This window comes from Aotus nancymaae, unplaced genomic scaffold, assembly GCF_030222135.1.
Source record: "Aotus nancymaae isolate 86718 unplaced genomic scaffold, 86718_ANA_hifiasm-v0.15.2.pri h1tg000053l, whole genome shotgun sequence".
In the NCBI taxonomy this organism is placed as follows: domain Eukaryota; kingdom Metazoa; phylum Chordata; class Mammalia; order Primates; family Aotidae; genus Aotus; species Aotus nancymaae.
Genome location: NW_026988467.1, coordinates 4,058,475 through 4,079,247, shown reverse-complemented (window position 1 = coordinate 4,079,247; position 20,773 = coordinate 4,058,475). Strand labels below are relative to the sequence as shown.

Genomic DNA, 20,773 nt, shown 5'->3' with positions numbered 1-20,773 from the left:
AGGTGCTTCAGGAGAGGTGTTTTCGCAACATTTCTCTCGTCCTCTAATTCCTCCTTCCCGACTGTTATTTTTCCAGCTTTACCCCACAGTTGTAAAATATCTTATTCCTACAAAAAATAAATCCTGGCTGGGTGCGGTGGCTCACGCCTGAAATCCCAGCACTTTGGGAAGCCAAGGTGGGTGGATCACAAGGTCAAGAGATCGAGACTAAATATAAAAATTAGCTGGGCATAGTGGTACATGCCTGTAATCTCAGCTACTCAGGAGGCTGAGACAGGAGAATCACGTGAACCCAGGAGGTGGAGGTTGCAGTGAGCCAAGATCGTGTCACTGCACTCCAGCCTGGTAACAGAGAGAGATTCCATCTCAGAAAATAAAATAAAATAATAAAATAAATCTCCTATTTCATAACACAGTGATTCTGCTTCCCTGACTGAATCCTGACTGATATCCACGAGTTACTTATGTGTCCCTAAACAATAATTTAGCATTGACTCTTTAAACTTTAGAAAAATAGAATCTGATCCTATGCATTCTATGAGAATCTTCCATGGTGTTACATGTAGCTGTATTTTGCTCATTTCTCACTGTTGTTTGATAATCTATTTTATACCATACACCATTTCAGTTTTTTTGTTTTTTTTCTTTTTTTTTTACACAGGGTCTCTCACTCTGTCACCCAAGCTGGTGTGCAGTGGCACAACTTCATCTCACCACAACCTCTACCTCCCAGGCCCAACCAATTCTCCCACCTCGGCCTCCCGAGTAGCTAGGACTACAGGCACGCACCTCTACACGGGGCTAATTTTTGCATATTTTTGTAGAGACAGGCTTTTATCATGTTACCCAGGGTGGTCTCGAACTCCTGGGCTCCAGCAATCCAACTGCCTTGGCCTCTCAAAGTGCTGGGATTACTGGCGCAAGCCACTGTGCCCAGTCCCATTTCAGTGAATTTTTTATTAAATTATATACAAACAGAAAAGAGCACAAATTATATTTGTGTGTGTGTGCATGTGTATCACACCTATCATCAAGAAAGAATATTACTAACACCCCAGAAGTCCTGCTAACATATCCTCCCTCCTCTCCAAAGGTAACTACATCTCCTGACTTGGAACACCATAAATTAATTTTTCCTTTGTTTTGAACTTGTATACAGAATCAAACAATATATAATTCTGAGTGTTTGGTTTCTTTCTCTCAACATTATGTTTGTGAGAGTTACTCACTTCTTGACTCTTCATCAATTCATTAGTTTTCACAGCTGCACAGTCTGCCATACACATAAGAAGCAGAACTGCTAGGCTATATATATGGTGTGCAAATCTTCCACCCTCATAGTCAATTCCACTTTCCCAAAGTGGTTAAACTAATGTAGATTCCCAACAGCAGTACATGAAAGTCGCCCTGCTCTGCTTCTTGCTGACATTTGATGGTGTCTTTTTTAATCTGGCCGTGCAGATGTATAAGGGCATCTTACTGTGGAATATACTCTACATCTCTCTGATGACCAATGAGGTGGGGCACCTTTCCCTAAGTTTACTGACCTGTGAAGGACCTATTTGAGTCTCTTACTCATTCTTCTATTGGGCTGTGGTCTTCTCACCAATTTGTAGGAATTCTTCTAATAGTCTGTATATAAGCCTATATTGGCCAATCTCACTCTATGACTTGACTTTTCATTTACTAATGGTGTCTTTAGATGAACAGTTCTTTGAATGAAATCCAGTTTATCAAAGTTTTCCTTTATTGTTGGTGCTTTTTGTGTCTTATTTAGTACCTATTTACTATACATATCAACACAGGCAAGTGAACTAATGTGCAATGCATTCTATTAGATGCTGTAGGTGTATCACGTGCTAAAGGTACACTAACTCATTAAATTATCCAAACCATCGTGAAAAAGTAAGTATAAGTAACTCAAAAGCAGAGACTACTGGAGGTGTACTGAACAGGAGAAGAAGCTGCCAGATCCAGTAAGCAGACCCTTATAACCCTAACTGTTGTACACTAACTGTGCACTCTAGTGTAAGAGTATAATTCTTACAGTGCTCTCACAGCCACATCTAATATGCCTACCCATATACACAAAACGTGCACATACATATAACATGTCACCCACATACACATAACATATAAATATACACATACATATAAAATTTACCCACATACATATAACATTTCTGACTCATTTCAAAAATTAAAGACATAAGGCCGGGCTCAGTGGCTCACGCCTTTAATCCCAGCACTTTGGAAGGCCAAGGCAGGCAGATCACCTGAGGTTGGGAGTTCAAGACCAGCCTCATCAACATGAAGAAACCCTGCCTCTACTAAAAATAGAAATTAGCTGGGCGTGGTGTTGCATGCCTGTAATCCCAGCTACTCAGGAGGCTGAGGTTAGGAGAATCCCTTATCCCTTGAACCTGGGAGGCGGAGGCTGCAGTGAGCCAAGATCACAACATTGCACTCCAGCCTAGGCAAAAAGAGTGAAACTCCATCTCCAAAAAAAAAAAAAAAAAAAAAAATTAAAGAAGTAAAAAACTAAGGAAGTCAACCTGACTAAAGATTACATTTTATTTCCAATGCAATCTCATGAAAAAGTAGGATGGTACAGGCCTAAAACATTAAGACTGGCATCAATAATCACAAGCAATTCAATGTACAAATCAATAATATGAAAAAACCAAACAGTAAGAAAACTGTAAATCAGTAAGTGGAGTAGGAGGAAAACAATTACTTCGGAAAGTTAGAAAGCAAAGTGAGATTAACCACCGTGAAATATTTTTAAAATTATACTGAAGCTGTTGTGGGAGTGTGTCAATGTCATAGAGAAGTATAAAAACATTTAGGGCCGGGCACGGTGGCTCACGCCTGTAATCCCAGCACTTTAGGAAGCCGAGGCAAGTGCATCACCTGAGATCAGGAGTTTGAGATCAGCCTGGCCAACATGGTGAAACCCCGTCTCTACTAAGTAAAATACAAAAACTAGCGGGACGTGGTAGTACATGCCTGTAATCCCAACTACTTGGGAGATTGAGGCAGGAAAATTGCTTGAACCCAGGAGGCAGAGGTTGTAGTGAGCCGAGATCACTCCAACCTGGGCAACAGAGCAAGGCACAGTCTCAAAAAAAAAAAAAACGAAGAAGAAAAAGAAGTTTGGAAATATATAATGAGGACGGTTAAATTATTCTCATAGTAATAAAACTATCCCCAACACTTTGGGAGACCAAGGTGGGTGGATCACAAGGTCAGGAATTCGAGACCAGCCTGGCCAACATGGTGAAACCCTATCTCTACTAAAAATACAAAAACTAGCTGGGTGTGGTGGCGGGCGCCTGTAGTCCCAGCTACTTGGGAGGCTGAGGCAGGAGATCGCTTGAATCTGGGAGGCAGAGACTGTGGTGAGCCGAAATTGCGCCACTGCACTCCAGCCTGGGCAACAAGAGCAAAACTTTTTCTCAAAAAAAAAAAAAAAATTGTAAGAGACCATTAACAGCCATCCCTACTCTGAGAACTCCCTGTATCAGGTTTGAGCTAACCTCTTGATCACTTTTCTGGATCTTTCCCTGACCAAACTAACACCATAAAGTTTTCTAACAACTGAAATTCCTCAAAAACTAATCACCTTGTAGAATACTGGGTCTTTCCAAACTGGATGACCACTTACAAGGAATGCTCATCTCACAGTGTTCCAAGACTAGGTAGGAAATGCAATGAACATCTATGAACCTTAAGGTGTAGAAAGAACAGCAGCTAAAAGATGGAGACAAACTATGGGAGGAAAAGAAGAAAAAATAATTCCCACATGTTACAAATAGCTGCTTCATCATATTAGACTAAACCATTCAGAAAGGAAAAAAGTGTAAAGAAAGCTACCTGAAAAACAAATGAACAAACTGTCAAGATACTTGATATCTTGGTAACAGATACCAAGCTTTGAGTAGTATGCACTGCTTATGAGTTTTAATTCAAATTCAGATGTATCAGTTGATTCAGATGATCTACATTTTAATAAAGTAACTACATTTAATAATGTAGTTATTAATGTAGTTATCACTTGTCTATTACAAATGTTCCCCTCCAGATTTCCTTTTGCTTACCTTTTTTTTTTTTTTTTAAGACAGAGTCTTGCTCTCGTCACCCAGGCTGTAGTGCAATGGCACAATCTCGGCTCATTGGAACCTCTCGGGTTCAAGCAATTCTCCTGCCTTGGCCTCCCAAGTAGCTGGAATTACAGGCATGCACCAGATTGCCCAGCTAATTTTTTGTATTTTTAGTAGAGACAGGGTTTCACCATGGTGACCAGTCTGGTCTTGAACTCCAGACCTCAGGTGATCCACCCAACGTACTGAGATTACAGCCATGAGCAACCGCATCCAGTCCTTTTGCTTATTTTTAACCACGATTTGTTTAATCACAGTGAAGACTTCTTTCGAAAGCAGTCAACAGTAGATTTAAGGCAGTGGTTCTTAGTCCTGGCTGCACTTCAGAATCTCCTGGGGAGATTTTAAAATCCTCAGCTTACACCCTATCCCTGAGACTCCAGATGAATTAGTCTGTGGTGGGGCCCAGGCTGTGATATGTTTACAAAGCTGTCCCGGTGAGTCTAACATACAGCAGGGCTGCGAACCACCAATAAGAAGAAAGAGCACTGACTGGACTAGGAGCAGGAAGAGGACTGGCTCTTCCGAGCCTCACGGCGAGGGCATTTTTATGACATCCACTTGTTTCTAAATACCCTTTAAGACCAGCACATCCCCCACTTGAGAGCCACTGGTCCAGGAATGAATGGGTCTGCACTAACTTGGTCTTCCACCTCTCTGAGCATGTTGTGGAATGAATAGATGTTATTAAAACATAACACAGTAAAGAAAGAAATGGAGGCAGGACTACAATTTAGCAGGTGAGGAGAGAAGAGCAGAAGTGTAAGGGAAGTGGTTGGGGCAGGAGAGGAAAGGAGATGGCCCCCTCCACCATGGTGCTGAATTTGGGCAAGATCATGACTGAGCCAGGCTCCCCAGGAAGAAAGGGCACAGGTTCTATACTGACTTCAAAGATTTGGCCAACCACCCATGGAATGATGACAGCACCTGATGTGCAGTTGTGGGCCCTGTAGTTGCTGCTGACAAGGATCCTTTCCACTGACCAGGCACAAGCAACGGGAGACATCAGTACGTTCTGCTGCTCTATTAAAAACAATCCTGTGAATTCCACTTTCATATGCCTCCATCTCTATAAACCATTTCTTGGTTTCGCTCCAGGTTCTTCATCCAGTTAATCTATTCCAGAAGATACTACACTAATGCCCCTTCCTTACAGGGAGCCTTCCCGGAACCTCCGCTCTACATTCCGTCTCCCATTTCATCTCTGAGGCTTCCTCTGTGCTTTTCCTTTGTAATTCATGCCACTACTTACTTTCCTTCACAGCAAAACTGCCACCAAGATTCTTTAAGATGTGCAGCCTCCACATTCTCACCTCTCTGGCTCTTCAAATACACTCCAATTGGGCCACCGCACCAACACTCCATTGGAACCACTCATCAAGGTTACTCATCAGGTGACCAAATCCAACAATGACTTCTCCATCATCATTTTATCCAACTTCCCATTAACCTTTGTGATACCCTTTGTGAAAGGAATAGGAACCCCAAAGATATACACATCCTAATCCCCAGAACCTGTAAATACATAACATTACAAGGCAAATGGGAATTAAGGCTGCAGATAGAATTTAAGTTGCTAATCAGTTGACCTTAAAATAGGAAAATTATCCTGGATTATTTAGGTGGACTTGGTGTAATTAAAAGCGTCTTTAAAAGTGGAAGAAAGAGGCAGGAGAGGTCAGAGTAAGTGAATGAGAAGAAAGTAGGATCACAGAGACTGTACGTTGCTGGCTTCAAGGTTGGAGGAGGGAGCCACAAGCCAAGGAATATTAAGCAGACTCTGCAAGGTGGAACAGACAAGGAAACAGATTCCTCCCTAGGGCCTCCGTAAAGAACATGGCCCTGCCGGCACCCTGATGGCAGCCTAGTGAGACCCATGTCAGATGACTGACCTACAGGACAGTTAATAAACTTGTGTTTTAAGCCACTAAATTTGTGGTAATTGGCTACAATAGCAAACATAAAAGTGATGCACCCTCCTTAGAACACGTCCTTCTCCTCGCTTGCACCTCACACCTGCTGCTTGAGCACTGTGCTTCCACCTCACGCCAGCCTCCTGTGCTGCCTCCTCCTGCTCTGCTCAGGGCTTAGTCTCCCTTTCCCCATCCATCTTCTCCATCTTGGGTGATCTAACCTAGTCTATGGCTTTAAATGTCACCTGTGCATTGACAGCTCTCCAATATTTATCTCCAGACAGGACCCCTCCCCAGATTTCTGGTCAGTTGCCTATTCACCATCACCATTCCAGTGTATAACAGACATCTCACAACCAGAACATCCCAAGAACACTCTTGATCTCCACTTCTTTGTCTCAATGATGAGCCCTAGCACCAACGCAGTAGCTGGGGCCACAAAATTACTCCTTTCCTTTTCCCACTAACTCCAGTCCCATGAACTCTGACAGCTCCATCTCTGAAATAAATCCACTTCTCGCTCCATCCCCACTGCCATTTCTTACCAAGATCACCAGTTACTGCAACAGACTCCTAACTGGTCTCTCTGCTTCCTCTGACTGCCACACAGTAGCCAAAGAAAGCGTCTGAATGTAAATCTCCATATTATGTTTCTCACTTCCTAATAGCTCATCCTTCAATAACTTTGTGTTGCCCTTAAAACAATATCTCAACACTTGTGTGTGTGTGTGTGTGTGTGTGTGTGTGTGTGTGTGTGTGAGATGGAGTTTTGTTCTTATTGCCCAGGCTGGAGTACAATGGTACAAGCTCGTTTCCCAAGTTCAAGCGATTCTCCTGCCTCAACCTCCCAAGTAGCTGAGATTACAGGCATATGCCACCATGCCTGGCTAATTTTGTATTTTTAGCGGAGATGGGGTTTCACCATGTTGGTCAGGCTGGTCTTGAACTCCTGACCTCAGGTAATCTGCCCACCTCAGCCTCCCAAAGTGTTGGGATTACAGGCGTAATCCACCGTGCCTGACCCAGAATCTCAACTCTTTATGCCTACCTGGCACAACAAAATCCACCCTGCCTACGTCACCCAGCTCATCTCTGCTCCAACCAACAATGCTTTTTTTCCCATTTCCTCAAAGCAAGCATATTCCTGCCTCAGGGCCTTTGCACAGGCTATCACCTTCGCCTACAATATTCCTCCCCAAGATCCTTAAGCAGCTGGCCTTCCTTTATCACTCAGTTCTCAGCTCAAATGTCACTTCCTAAGAAAGGCCTTTCCTAACAAACTCTACGAACATGCTCACACCTCAGTGTCCTGCTCTACTGTATTCTTAGCACTCTCTGAAATTCTCACCTATTTGTTCACTTTTCTATTGTTTTCCCTCTAAACGATAAGCTCCCTGAGAACTGGAACCTCATCTTATACCCTTAGCAATTCCAACTAGTGCCTGGTACATAGTACGCCCTCAAAAGTATTGCTGAATGCATAAATGATGACGTTGGCCGAGCACAGTGTCTCACACGTGGAATCTCAGCACTTTGGGAGGCTAAGGCAGGAGGATCATTTGAGGCTAAGAATTCAAGACCACCCTGGGAAAGACAGCAAGATCCTGTCTCTACAAAAAATAAAAAACTTAGACATGGTGGCCCATGCCTATAGTCCTAGCCATTCAGGAGGCTGAGGCTCCTGAAAGGAGGATTGCTTGGGCCCAGGAGTTTGAGGGTGTAGTAAGCTATAATCACACCACTGCACTCCAGCCTAGGTGACAGAGAGAGACTCTGTCTCAATCCATCAAGAAACAAACAAATAGGATGCTGTGGATCACTATCCAAAAAGGCCTAACATATATACAATATGTTAAGAGAAAGGCCAGGTTATAAAACTAGGTGGATAGTAAACCTATTCTAGGTTAATAAATTTAGAAAAAATGTCCACACAGGCACAGAAAAATATCTGTAGATACATATATCAGAAAGAAATCTGAAGATACATAATTGGAAACTGTTGACTTCAGATGGTAGAGTTTGGAGCGGTTTGGCCATCTCTTTATTGGTGATGTGGTGTATAAACTGCCTTTTCTGGGCTTCGTGCTTCTACCTGGAAAGAGCTCCTTCCCAGGGGACATGCTGGCTTCCTGCCTCACCCCTCACTCACTCCTCAGGAGTCGCTTACCTGACTGCAGAGTCTGAGATAAGAACCAAGCATGTCTACCTCAGTCCTTCCTTCTGTGGTTGTGGGAATTCGTTCCCACACAGGGAGCGCATATTTTGCTCCTCTCCTCTGCCTTGCAAGCTTTTCTGGGGTAGCTCCCATGGATTTGCTTAGTGCTAATCAGTGACTATCACCAAGCCAGACTGTTTAATTCAGGAACAGAGTATTAGCAGCCCACTTGAGCACTAGACTAAATTATATTTGTTGATGTAAATCTTTATTCATTCATTCACTAAACAGTCCCTGGACACACCAGGGACTACTGTATATACTTAGAACAGTGCCTGGCATGTATGCATGGCATCTAGGCTCTTGGATCCATCAGTGAAGAGAGTAAAGATCCCTGTCCACCTGGAACTTAAGATTCTACCAGGGTCAGCCAGACAATACACAGTAAAAAGATGTAACTTACACAGTATATTCAATGATGATAAATGCTAATTCCAAAACACTTATGCCTCACTACCCTCATGAAATAAAAAATACATAATCACCACACAGCAGGTTCTCTGAATTGCTTGAGGAATAGATTGTTGAAAATTGCTTAAATACAAAAAAATTTGATTAATAATAATTAAAGTATTTAACAAAAATGCTTCTTAAATAAAACAAAGTCTAAATTTTGCTCAACAGTACAAAAATAAAATAAAATTTTAACTAGCACATTAACAACTATCTTCTGACATCAGGAATGCGGATCTGTTGCTACACAGCTGAAAGATGTATCAGGAAAAACGGGAAATGACTCTACTCAGACCTTAATTTCATAGATTCTGCTTAATTTCCAGCTATTTTAATGTACCCTTTCTCCGAAATGGGAAGCAGACGGCATTTTCCCATTCTCTTCACTTTCTTCACTTTCAAAGAAGGAAATATATGCAAGTGTTTTCCCCTTGTCTCTCTGAAAAAGTGTCCCTTCGCAGCATCTCCTAAAAAAGATCCCCATCTTCCCAGGGGGAGCCTCCCCTTGGCCAGCTTCTCTGGACAGTCTTCACTCCTCACCACAAACCACCAGGAGGATGGGACCCTCGGCACCTTGTCCTTGACCTTCTGACTTTCCCTCTTCCTACAGGGTAATCTTAAGCCTACAGGCTACAAACAAAATTTCGGAATGTTGCTCTCTTTCCTCAAGAGGCTTGGCCTGGAACCAGCAATACCTGTCTCAGCCCCTCTGAACAGCTGCTTCTCTTCAGACTGTAGACTAGAGGTGGCTGCCTTTTCTAGCCTAGGTCAAGTGACTTTTCTACTTCCTTGTTTCTTGCACATGGGAGCCTTTTTTCCCCCAGAAACTCCTTGGAGTTATGATAAAATGAACTCAGGGCCAAATGAAGCTTGCCTCAGAATCTACCTCAGTGCTACAGCAGACACCCCACCTGGATGAATGCACATGCATGCACCCACACGCACATGCACACGCACATGCACACACACATGCACATACATGTACACAAACATGGACCCTGCTTCACCTTGTCCAATTCTCCAGAGTTGAAGGGCCTCCCAGTTTCCTCCTTTCTCCCCAGATGTAAATTCCAGGTTCTCGCCATTTTACAATCTTTTCAAGTCTACCCGCTTCGCCAGACCAGTGAACACTACCACAGAAGCTTGTAAGAAAACCTTATGAAAGCCATCTAGCCTGCCCATAATACATAAAAAACCTTCCTTACAGAGAAAACACTCTCCCAAACACACATTTCTATTTCATCACATTCACCCCAACCCATCTGTGGTCTCTTATCCATCTAGAAAGGATTTCTTTTTGTTGTTTCTTCATTTGCTTTTCCAGCTTTCTAAAAGCAGTAACAATGTAAAACTTGTTTAGGAACTTCTTTTAAAACCTTCAAAAGAACTTCATAATTATCAAGATAACAGAATTTATCATCAGAAACCTGTGGTAGGCAGTATTTGAAAAGACTTGAAGGTGGGGAGGCAGGTAGCTGGATAGGCCAGTAAGTAGGCAGACAGACAGGTAAGCAGATACATTGTGACACTCAGCTTTAGGGTTCTGCTGTTTTCAGCTACTTGAGCCAAATGGATACGGAGAAGCAGCGGGGGCAGGAATTATTGTTCATGCTACCTTTTCAAAAAACACTGAAAAATTAGAATATGCTTCTGTATGCCCCCTCCACTGCCATCCAAACTTTCAAAGAGCTTCCTATGTCAAGACATTAACAGATAATTTAGATAAATGCCAAAAATAAAACCTTTGCATTCCATGATTGTTAGGTGCTGATTAGCTAAAGACATGAGAAAAAAGCTCTAGAAAGCTCGATTGTAACCTGTGTAGCCAAAGCACACCAAAACATGCATGAGTGGTACGGGGACAGCAGAGCTGAGCATATAGTCCAGTAAAGTTCATTAGAACACACTTCTAGGAGGCTGAGATTCTTCATCTAAGTGGGCTTTCACCTGGGCACTTGTCAGAAATGCACATTCTCGGGCCCCACCCAGGACTGGAATTCAATCTCTGAATTCCAGCTTCAGTACTAGACAGGTATGGAAACTTGGAAAAGATACCGAAGAACCTTGAACCCCCTGAAAAGATGCTGCCAACCCCTGAGTGGGCTGACTCCACTCAGTCCAGAAGGCTGCAGGGGTGATGAAAAATGTTCTGAACTTAGGTAGTGGCAATGGCTACACAACTCTGTAGATCTATTAAAAACTACTGAATTGTCCAAGTGCGGGCGGGGGCTCACACCCATAAACCCAGCATTTTGGGAGGCTGAGGCAGGAAGACTGCTTGAGCCCGGGAGTTTAAGACCAGCCTCGGCAACATGACGAGCAAGACTCCATCTCTAAAAACAATGTATTAATTAGCTGGGTGTGGCACACGCCTATAGACCCAGCTACTCAGGAGGCTGACGTGGGAGGACAGCTTGAGCCCAGAAGGTTCAGGCTGTGGAGAGTTATGATTGTGCCACTGCACACCCCAGCTGGGGCAACAGGGCAAGACTCTGTCTCAAAAAAAATAAAAAAGGTCTCTCTGATCTCAGCTGCAGAAGCGAGACGACAAAGGGAACGTCACCATTTAGAAAGCATTGCAGTAGGACACACACACTGTGCCACCGCTGTGGCATGAAAGCCTACCACCTTCAGAAGTTGACCTATGGCAAATGTGGCTACCCCACCAAGCACAGGAGGACATATAACTGGAGTGTCAAGGCTAAAAGACGAAATGCCACTGGGACTGGTCAGACAAGGCACCTAAAAATTGTACACCACAGCTTCAGGCATGGATTCTGTGAAGGAACAACACCTAAACCCAAGAGGGCAGCTGCTGGACCATCCAGATCATCTTAAGAATTTCAACAATTAGTCACACAATAAATGTTCTAGTTTTTAAAAACACAAAAAATAAATAAAAATAAACAACTACTGAATTGTACAACTTAAAAGTAAGTAAAAAGATGACTGACAGTTAAAAGAAATTAATCAAATAAACTGTAAACCTGGACCCAAGCCTCCCTGCAAAGTCCAACACTCCCAAAAAAAAACCTTCAAAAGCAACAATAATCTTCAAAGACAAATCTTCAAAGGTCACCAAGTGCCACCACCTAAGACCTAAGAGAGGCCAAGTAGGTTAAGTGCCTTACCCAACACTCAGCTGAAGAATGGCAGAGCCAAGACTAGAATCTGCTTCTGACATCAGCTCTGCGCCCCTTCCAAGAGAGCAGCACTTCTGAACTGAGCCTCTGTGGAAGTATTATCAGGGGGCTGTGAGTCCATAAAACATTTTTAACTCTGCATCTTAATTTAGTGTATAATCTGAAAAAGTAACATCTAAACCAAGTATGTTCTAACACACAAATTCACTGCTCAGGTTTGTGATTTCTGGTTATATTTGCCCTAGTACCCAGTGGTGTCATTTAAATGTTTCTTGGGCTAATGAGAAAAAACAGAAGTGAATTTAAGACTAAATGATATATTTGTACCAAGGTCTAATGACAGACTTATACGAATGCATACTGTGTAAATAACAGCTTCTCAGTGTAAAATAATTGCAGGACACAAGATAGTACCGCATGCCAAATTCAAAAGAACCTGCTTGAGAACAATCAGTTTGATACTCATGTTGCAAGAGACAATTCAGTTTTGGCAAAACATAACCTACTGCATTTAACTAAACCTGTTAACATAAACTTTATTAGTTTTGTAGTTTCTTTTTATGTAATGCATGTATCTAAGTTTTATATTTGCATAAGAACTCCAAGAATTAATTTGATACTGAGTTTTTTTGTGTGTTTTCACGCAATTAATTCATCCAACAAATATGTATTGAACACTGAATATGGCGGGTATTTTAAGTGCCACATACTGAAGTAATAGTATAATAAAACTAGTTTAGGTTGAAACTGAGGAAGAACCACAGAAATTTTCTTCCTTTAAAGAAAATGTTCTTTAACATCTTATTTAAATGTTATAAATATTGCTGTACTCTGCAGGTGCAATTTACTTCTCTTACTCTTCCTCAGTGTCAAATCTGCCTTCACCTGTCGCCCCTCACCTATGTGGGATGACATTCCGCCCCAGCTTTTCAATATATCCCACGGAATGCCGCTGCTGCTGAGGCACTGCACACTTGACACAGGTTGTCTGATCTACAGGCTTGTGCCTACCTGGATTTCAGTTTCATGTATCTCATTTCATACTAGCAGGGTAAGCAGAAGAACTATATTTAACCCAACTACTACAAAAGTATCACATGTAATTTGAAACATCGTACCATATACTGTGTTTAAAAATCAAATAATGTCACTCCTAAAACTTGGTTCTCTGTGTTGTTTATATCTGCATTTTCATATCTGCAATTTAATCAGAAAAGCCCTGCCTGGAACAAAAAGATCTGGGACCGTTCAAACCACTAGTCCTGCCAAAAGCTAAACAAAACCAAGCACTACCTAAAGGTTAACTGACTTTCTAAGTCATCAAAACTGAAATATCTCACCTGCCTTTATGATTACAGTACTGGTGCTTTTCAGCTTAGCTCACATTTAGGAAGTCTGAAGAGTCTTAAGTGACCCCCAAAAAATGTGTGTCTATATTTCAAAGAAATAACAAGTGAATACACCAGAAAAACTAATCACCGAAAAATTACAACCCTAAACCTAACATCTACAAAGTTATACAAAGGAAAAAAAAATTGAAAACACAACACTCAAGATTACGTACCGACACCAAAAAACTGATTAAAGAAATTTTTAAAAACTGATTAAAGAAACTTAAAAAAAAAAAAGGTAAGGTAGCCAGGCACAGTGGCTCACACCTGTAAACCCAGCACTTTGGGAGGCCAAGGCAGGCAGATTGCTTGAGCTCAGTTGTTTGGACCAGCCTTGGCAACATGGTGAAATGCTGTCTCTACAAAAAATTAGCCAGGTGTGGTGGCAGGCACCTATAATCCCAGTTACTCAAGAGGCTGACGTGGGAGGACTGCTTGAGTCCAGGAGGTGGAGGTTGCAGTCAGCTGAGATTGTGCCACTGCACTCCAACCTGGGTGACCCTGTTGCCCAAAAAAAAAAAGTGACATGATGTTAAAATAGTTGAAATAAAATATTTAATAATTCTTACAGCCTTAAAGTCCATTTTTCTCACCTAAAAGTAAAGAGTTGGCGGGGAAGTACTCAAGACTTTAAAGGGTAAGTTTCCTCCTATAAAAAGCATTATAATTATACTCAATTTTGTTTTTTCTCCTGCAGACTCTTTGGTGTGGCTTAGAATGTATCAACCTATACTGCTCTCTACATAGATATTTTTACCATTAAAAAATGCATTTAATATGACACTCTAAAGCTACCACCTACTAAAAACATCTGATGAAACTTTCTTAAAGGATCAGTACAAACTAGAATTCTATTTTGTTTGCTTACTCTAGAGAAACTCTGTATTACAGGAAACATAAAAAAAGAACATTAGTTCAAAAATAGTAACGCACAAAAGTGATTTGAACATATTTAGGGAGAACATTTTCATTATAAAAGGTTCATGGTGCTGCATTAGTTTGGCTTTGGAAGAATGCCAAGGGAAATCTAGATCCAGAGACTAGGGAATGCAGTAGTTATATTTTAAGTCAAACAGCTAATTAATGACTAAACAAATGAATTTTCAGTCTGGACAACATATACGGAGTACTAATATACATAATTATGAAGTAGTCATTTGTGAACTCAGACAGTAGCATTAGCATAATTATTTCTGGCACTGGGCCTTAAAAATACTAACTTAAAATGCAGAAAACTTATAGTAGTTCACCTGATTAAAATGTGAACACCAAACTGATTATGAAACAAGAGCTGGTTCTTTAATGAATGTGCTCTGTGTTTAATACATTCTTTCTCCCCTGCCCAAAATATACAAGTCAGGCCTAATGCTCACAGATACAAAACAAAATTTCTATTTTTAATATAGTTTTTTTCATTATCCATAGTCCACATCCTAATAGTCATTATTAAGAATTAAAACTATTAAAATACAAGGAGAAAAGATTTTTTAAAAAAAGGAATCAAAACTACTATCTTAAGAAATGAGTGTCTGCCAATTTCTACAAAAATCATAATGCAAAAATAATTAAGTTTGTTACAACATTTTACAATCAGATCAAGAAGCCAAAAACTTCTATAAAACAAAGGGATTAGAAGTCACTAAATAGCTACAAGATCTTGGAAAAGTCACCTTGGTCTTGCTCTGTGGGACCAAACGAGGGACAACGGGACTCAAAACCGGGCTGCAGGGGCTGAACTCCGCTGTCCCCCACTTACCGTCTCTGACTCCCGGTACATTAGTTAACATATCCAAGGCTTCCTCATCTATGAGGACAGTCAAATAATCTACCTCATAGGATTAATTCAAAGATTAAATGTAAAGGACTCTGTAGTGCCTAGCATACAAAAGATATTCAAGAAATGCTAGCTTCCATAATTAGTGCGCTTATCATCACCTTCACTCCGTCATCTTCACAACCTGACGAACAGAGTTTGTGGTTGAGGGAGCATAATCTAACATTGATTTGGTTTTAGATATAACATTTAATTTATTCTGTAATTGCAAATAACATCCAAGAAGGGAGAGGATTTTAGGTATTCAAATGGGTTAGAAAAGGTTAAAAGTAGCTTAAGTAGGCCCAAAGATCTCTCTTCTCAGACTCTTCCTTTTAGTGACTTTCAGCTTCACCAAACATTTGCATATGAACCCACAATACTAATCCTATATTAACTCTTCTTAATTCAAAACTACATTACAGGCCAGGCACAGTGGCTCACACCTATAATCCCAGCACTTTGGGAGGCTGAAGGGGGTGGATCACCTGAGGTGAGGAGTTTATGACCAGCCTGGCCAACATGGTGAAACCCCATCTCTATAAAATTATAAAATACAAAAATTAGCCAGGCATGGTGGCGCATGCCTTGTAATCCCAGCCACTCAAGAGGCTAAGGCACAAGAATTACTTGAACCTGCGGGGTGGAGGTTGCAGAGAACCGAGATCATACCACTGCACTCCAGCCTGGGTGACAGAGTGAGACTCTTGTCCCAAAGGAAAAAAAAAGTACATTACAGAATAGACTTGTTGTAGTTTAGGTTTGTAGGCCTTTGATTAAAAGCCTGGACAGTAAACAACAGAATGAAAGTTCCAAAGAATTAACAAGCAACACAGAAGAAATTAAGCTCAGAGACAGGCTCTATCAAGTACGCTATCTTGACCAAAAAATAACTACTTTCTACCTACACTCCCTCATCTCTAAAAGGAAATGTAACCAACCTTGCAATATCATTATAAGGCTTATAAATAATGATACAAGGTATCCAGTCACTAGTCAAGAACAGGTGCTCAATAAATGGCAGGATGGAATGGGCACAATCTCATTCACAACACAAACACACGTGCACGCACACACACATACACACACAGTATAAAAGGTTTTCTCAAACAACCACAAATACTTAAACACAGGTCTGAGTAAAGCAATTCCTTATTAGTATAAAGAAGTCACATTATATCCAGCAATTCAACTGTACACATCCAGCAGAGAGAGAGAGAGAGCGCGCGCTCATGAACATGGAAAACAGAGAAAGACGACAGTTGACATTTCATACAGGCAGCTCCAGCCACCAGTCTTACTTTGTGAACATATGCTGTACAGAGAGTGAGATGGAAAACACAAATCTACTGTGTTCTCAACTGCGCGCATTCCCACACGCCTCTTCCAGTGTGAGCCCCTTAAGCGGGATCTAAAAAATAGAGTTTTTGTACAACGCAGCTTCTAAATACTTCATGTGGTCCTCAACCAAACACAGAAATCTATTCCAACTCTGGAAGCAAAACGGCCTCTTAATAAGGGCAGTTTGACTACATTTTACGAGCAAGTCAAGGGATTTCACAGGCAATTTTGACTAAATATGATTTAGCATTACATAGGACCACGAAGCCCCAATGAGAAACAAGTCCAGTGAACTACGTTTCCCTTAGGTTTTCAAGTCAACATGAAGGGCGGCAGGCTGAAGAATGTAAGAAAATGCCAATCCCAGCTAGAGCAAAGAAGTGCTTTAATAACAGCACTGATTGTTTCATTCCTCCTATTATCCAAGCAAGTTAAAAAAAAAAATAATAATAATGACAGGTTATCAGTGTCACATAACACTCTGCAGATTAACAATTTGTAAGGTAAGTCTTCTGCGTCACACTTAATATTCCCCTATTTTTCCAAAGCCAAAAAATAAAACAAGAAAAAAGGTAACGTCCTCTATGGAGAAATTAGTCAGCCTGTAAATTGAGTTATCTCTTAAAAGAGTTTTTGTCAGCTTAGCTGACAATTAACTGAAAGAACAGCCCATCCCAAGGGAAAGGGTGATGTATGGCTTCACCCATCAGCTGTGCCACCTTCTGCGGCCTCCACCCTTCGGAACATACATACACTCCTCTACCTAGATTTCAGCATGAGTGACAGCTTACACAGACCAATCCACATTTTCCCATCTAGATCATCAAATTTTGCATTTTACCAGTCAGAGAAAGGGATGCATTTTCCTCTCTGTAATGTGAACTATGGCACCCTATGGTCTCCAAGGGAGTATGTGGACTGAGGTCCAGAAAAAAAATAAAGAATAACTTCTCATTTTTTCTTTTAATCTCATCCTCTATAAAAATTCTTTAGTGGATGCTTTAAAATGTATCTAATACACTAGGTAAGGCGTAACATGTAAATAATTTAGAGGTAAATAAATATGTGAAAGTTGAAGGGTTATGCTGAAAAGTTTCAAAAAGTTTTGAAGCCACTGATTGAAAAAACTTACCAACTAAATTCCTAACATTGCTACATCCAGTTTTATAGGACTCTTAAGGCCACTGATTTTAATTCACTAAGTAATTTCTGGTTTCAAATATAATGCCAAATCATCATTAAAATCAACTGCCACAAGACATGGGCCCATGGGAAAAAATAAATTAACTGCCAATTCTACAAGAAATATAATACTGAAAAATACGTACTTATTATGGGTTGGGTTACATTTATAAGTACACTAGAGCTAATATATATAATAATATGATATCAAATCTATGTTTCAGGGAATACTAAGAAATACATTGAGTTTTTAAATAATTCATAAGTTCTGACTTATTAAATGGCTTCCAAATTATATAATACTATTTTCCTGACAGAGTAACAATCTATGATTAAGACTAATTTTCAGCATATTTACTTAATTTTCATGTCTAAAAATGTCTGAAATAGTTAATAAATAACTGGTTAAACAGCAGGCCTCTAAACTAGCAAATGTTTGTCAAAGCAAAAGCATTCTGTCTGAGGGGGAAAATGCAAGTTATGCAAATGATCAAAACTTACAGAACTTCAAAGAATTTTACAATCAGTTGAGACAAGGTAACAAAGCTGTAAGGTTCCAGTAAGTATTTAAATCTAACCTGTGATAAGGAAAGAGATTCATCCACATAACCTCTCACCATGCAAAACAAAAGCATTCTGAATCAGGAAGTAGCGCCAAAGAATCTTTAAAAAATAAGGCTCGACAGGCAGCGCTCTTTTCTTCTTGCGTCTTTTAACAGAACTGAGTATCTAAGGGAAGAGTGCCACTTTACCTTAACTTGGACATCAATATTGAGCCAGGCACACAAATGGATTTAGACCAACCTGAAAAACCAGCAACCTCAGCCATTTGAATTAAAGGAATAATAACTTCCAAATTGATGGACATATACCCAATTCTCATCACCACACTAAATGGGCATTACCTTAAACTGAAATATTCAGATTTCAAAATAAAAAAGATGACAAAGCAATCTACTCCTAACAGTAAGACTCCTAGATTAAAATTTACCAAAAAAGGAAACATCATCCAAGATGATGAACGTTTGTTCATTCTACTTCATAAATCTACTTTCTAATTGGATGCCAAATATATAATCTACTGTACAGCCTTCATTCTTTTTTTTTCAGCCTTCATTCCTAATAAAAATTCTTAGCATTAAGCAAATTTTCTTCATTAGAAAGGATGAAAAGCCATTTCAGTCACATGAAGCCTGCCCTTTCCAACTCTATAGAAATTCACATTGCCAAGATACTACACATTCTGTGGAACACTGGGGCTGTATATTTATTAATTTATGAGACATAAGAACTAATGTTTAACTGGCATGCAGGCAGAATTAACCACTAAATGCAAGACACCAAAATGCAAGAAAACAGAAACTCATGCTAATTTAGTTAAGTCAACATGCACATTTTATATCTTTCAACGCAAATCAAACAGATCAGAGAAAGATCAAAAAACATGTTGATTTCTGTCAAATCCATATTAAATAATCTCATTTTACAATTTCCTAAATCAGTATTTTAAATTTAAAGCTAATATAAAGTAGGATTATGCAAAACAACCTAAAAAATTTGCCCTTAAAATAATTATACCTTTAAAAAAAGAAACTTATCTACCTCATTAGTGTTCCAACGGTGCCTCTCTTTTGGTAAACTTGAACATTTCGGTAGACATTCAAGCAGCTTTTTCGGTAAAAAGATTTTTACATGACTACTATTGCTGTTCCCATGATCATCTATAAAGAAGAAAACAATAAATTTAGAGAAAATAATAGAGAAAATCCCCTTTAAAGTACACTGGCAAGGTCAGAAATAGCAGCTCAGCTTAGTCAATGTGAGACCAAGAGCATCAGAGGCCCCACTATTCCTTTTAGTAATACTCATTTACACATTTATCAGATAGATGGCAGCAGGAATCTGGTCAAGAGGTTTTAAAATAGGATCTGGCTTGTGCTCCATGACATGTGAGTGAATAGGGAAAATCCCAGCAGCTGCCCATAACCAGAACATTATTTTTAAAGGTTCTTTCCCCATGTCTCCATGAAGCACATAAAAATTATAAAATTAACCTCACAAAACCCAAAAATCTTTTATTAAGCAGTTGAAAAATGTTAAGTTTCTTAGATAAGAAGAATTATAGTAATATATGACTATTTCGTTCGTAAATACTACTTTATCCCCTAGAATATACATGAGATTTAGCCTTTCAAAAAGCAAATCACAAATCTTACAAATACAAGAGATTTAAGTCTGCAGTTAGCTACCCAGGTAAAACAGAAGCTAGCCTTTCTAGGCCTGAACATAAAAACATCATTTTAATTAACTTGATTTACATATACATAGCTACATAATTAATGTGTTTCATCAAAATGTAACTCTTCTAAATGAGTTAGAGAAAAATTAATTACTTTCAGACTAGCTGGTATGTCTGACTACCTAATAATCAGTCTACCTGATGCTTTCTACAAGAAATCATTTCCTTCACTCATTTATTTACTTATATATAATTTATTATTTCACTCCTATAAACAAAGTTCCTTTGCCTGGCTCAAAATTTCTTGCAAGCTTTGGCACATTTAGGCCAAAGTTTCAAATTATTCATTCTAGTTTTTTTCATGCTAAATAAGATCCCCAATATACGAAGAGTGTAACACGTAACTAGGTACTAAGGAGCAATACATTAAAACATGAAGGACTTCATTTGCTCCAGTAAGTCACAGTTGAAACAACTTTTCCTGATAGAATAAGGCTCTGTAACACTGAACTCAGTCAAGAGTCCAAGATCTGGCCCAGTTCTGCTACTTTCTAATTGTGTGACCTTGGGTAAGTTACTTAATATTTTTAGTTTTCCCAAATTAATAAGATTAGATTACCTCTGATTCTTCTCCAGACAGAAATCCCTATAAAATTTACGGTCATTAAATAACTTAATATGCCTTACAATTAAGCAACCTTATGTAAGTATACAGGAATTGGTTAATAATCTTAAAAGTGAAATGCACAATAACTTTTTCCAGTTATTTCCTATAACTTTGTTTAATACAGTCTATCTTTTTAAACAGGTAAAAAACATCAAAGAATAAAAAATTTTTTCTAAGGTCACAAAATCCCCTCCAAATATTTTTCATCTGATTAACACATTTCTTCTCAAAGAAAAGATCTTAAAAGGAAAAT

General features: G+C 39.7%; 1 protein-coding gene across 10 annotated transcripts in view; it reads right to left on the bottom strand.

Moving 5' to 3' along the window:
• CAMTA1 (calmodulin binding transcription activator 1) overlaps positions 1–20,773 on the bottom strand; it is a 964,678-nt gene that overhangs the window by 904,990 nt on the left and 38,915 nt on the right. For all 10 annotated transcript variants that reach the window (XR_010337677.1, XM_064363183.1, XM_064363184.1 and 7 more), the window contains one exon: positions 19,217–19,335. Coding sequence is in view for 9 of the 10 variants with exons in the window: in XM_064363183.1 (XP_064219253.1) it covers positions 19,217–19,335 (119 nt within the window). In the remaining variant the exon portion in view is untranslated. The remainder of the gene's footprint in view (positions 1–19,216; positions 19,336–20,773) is intronic.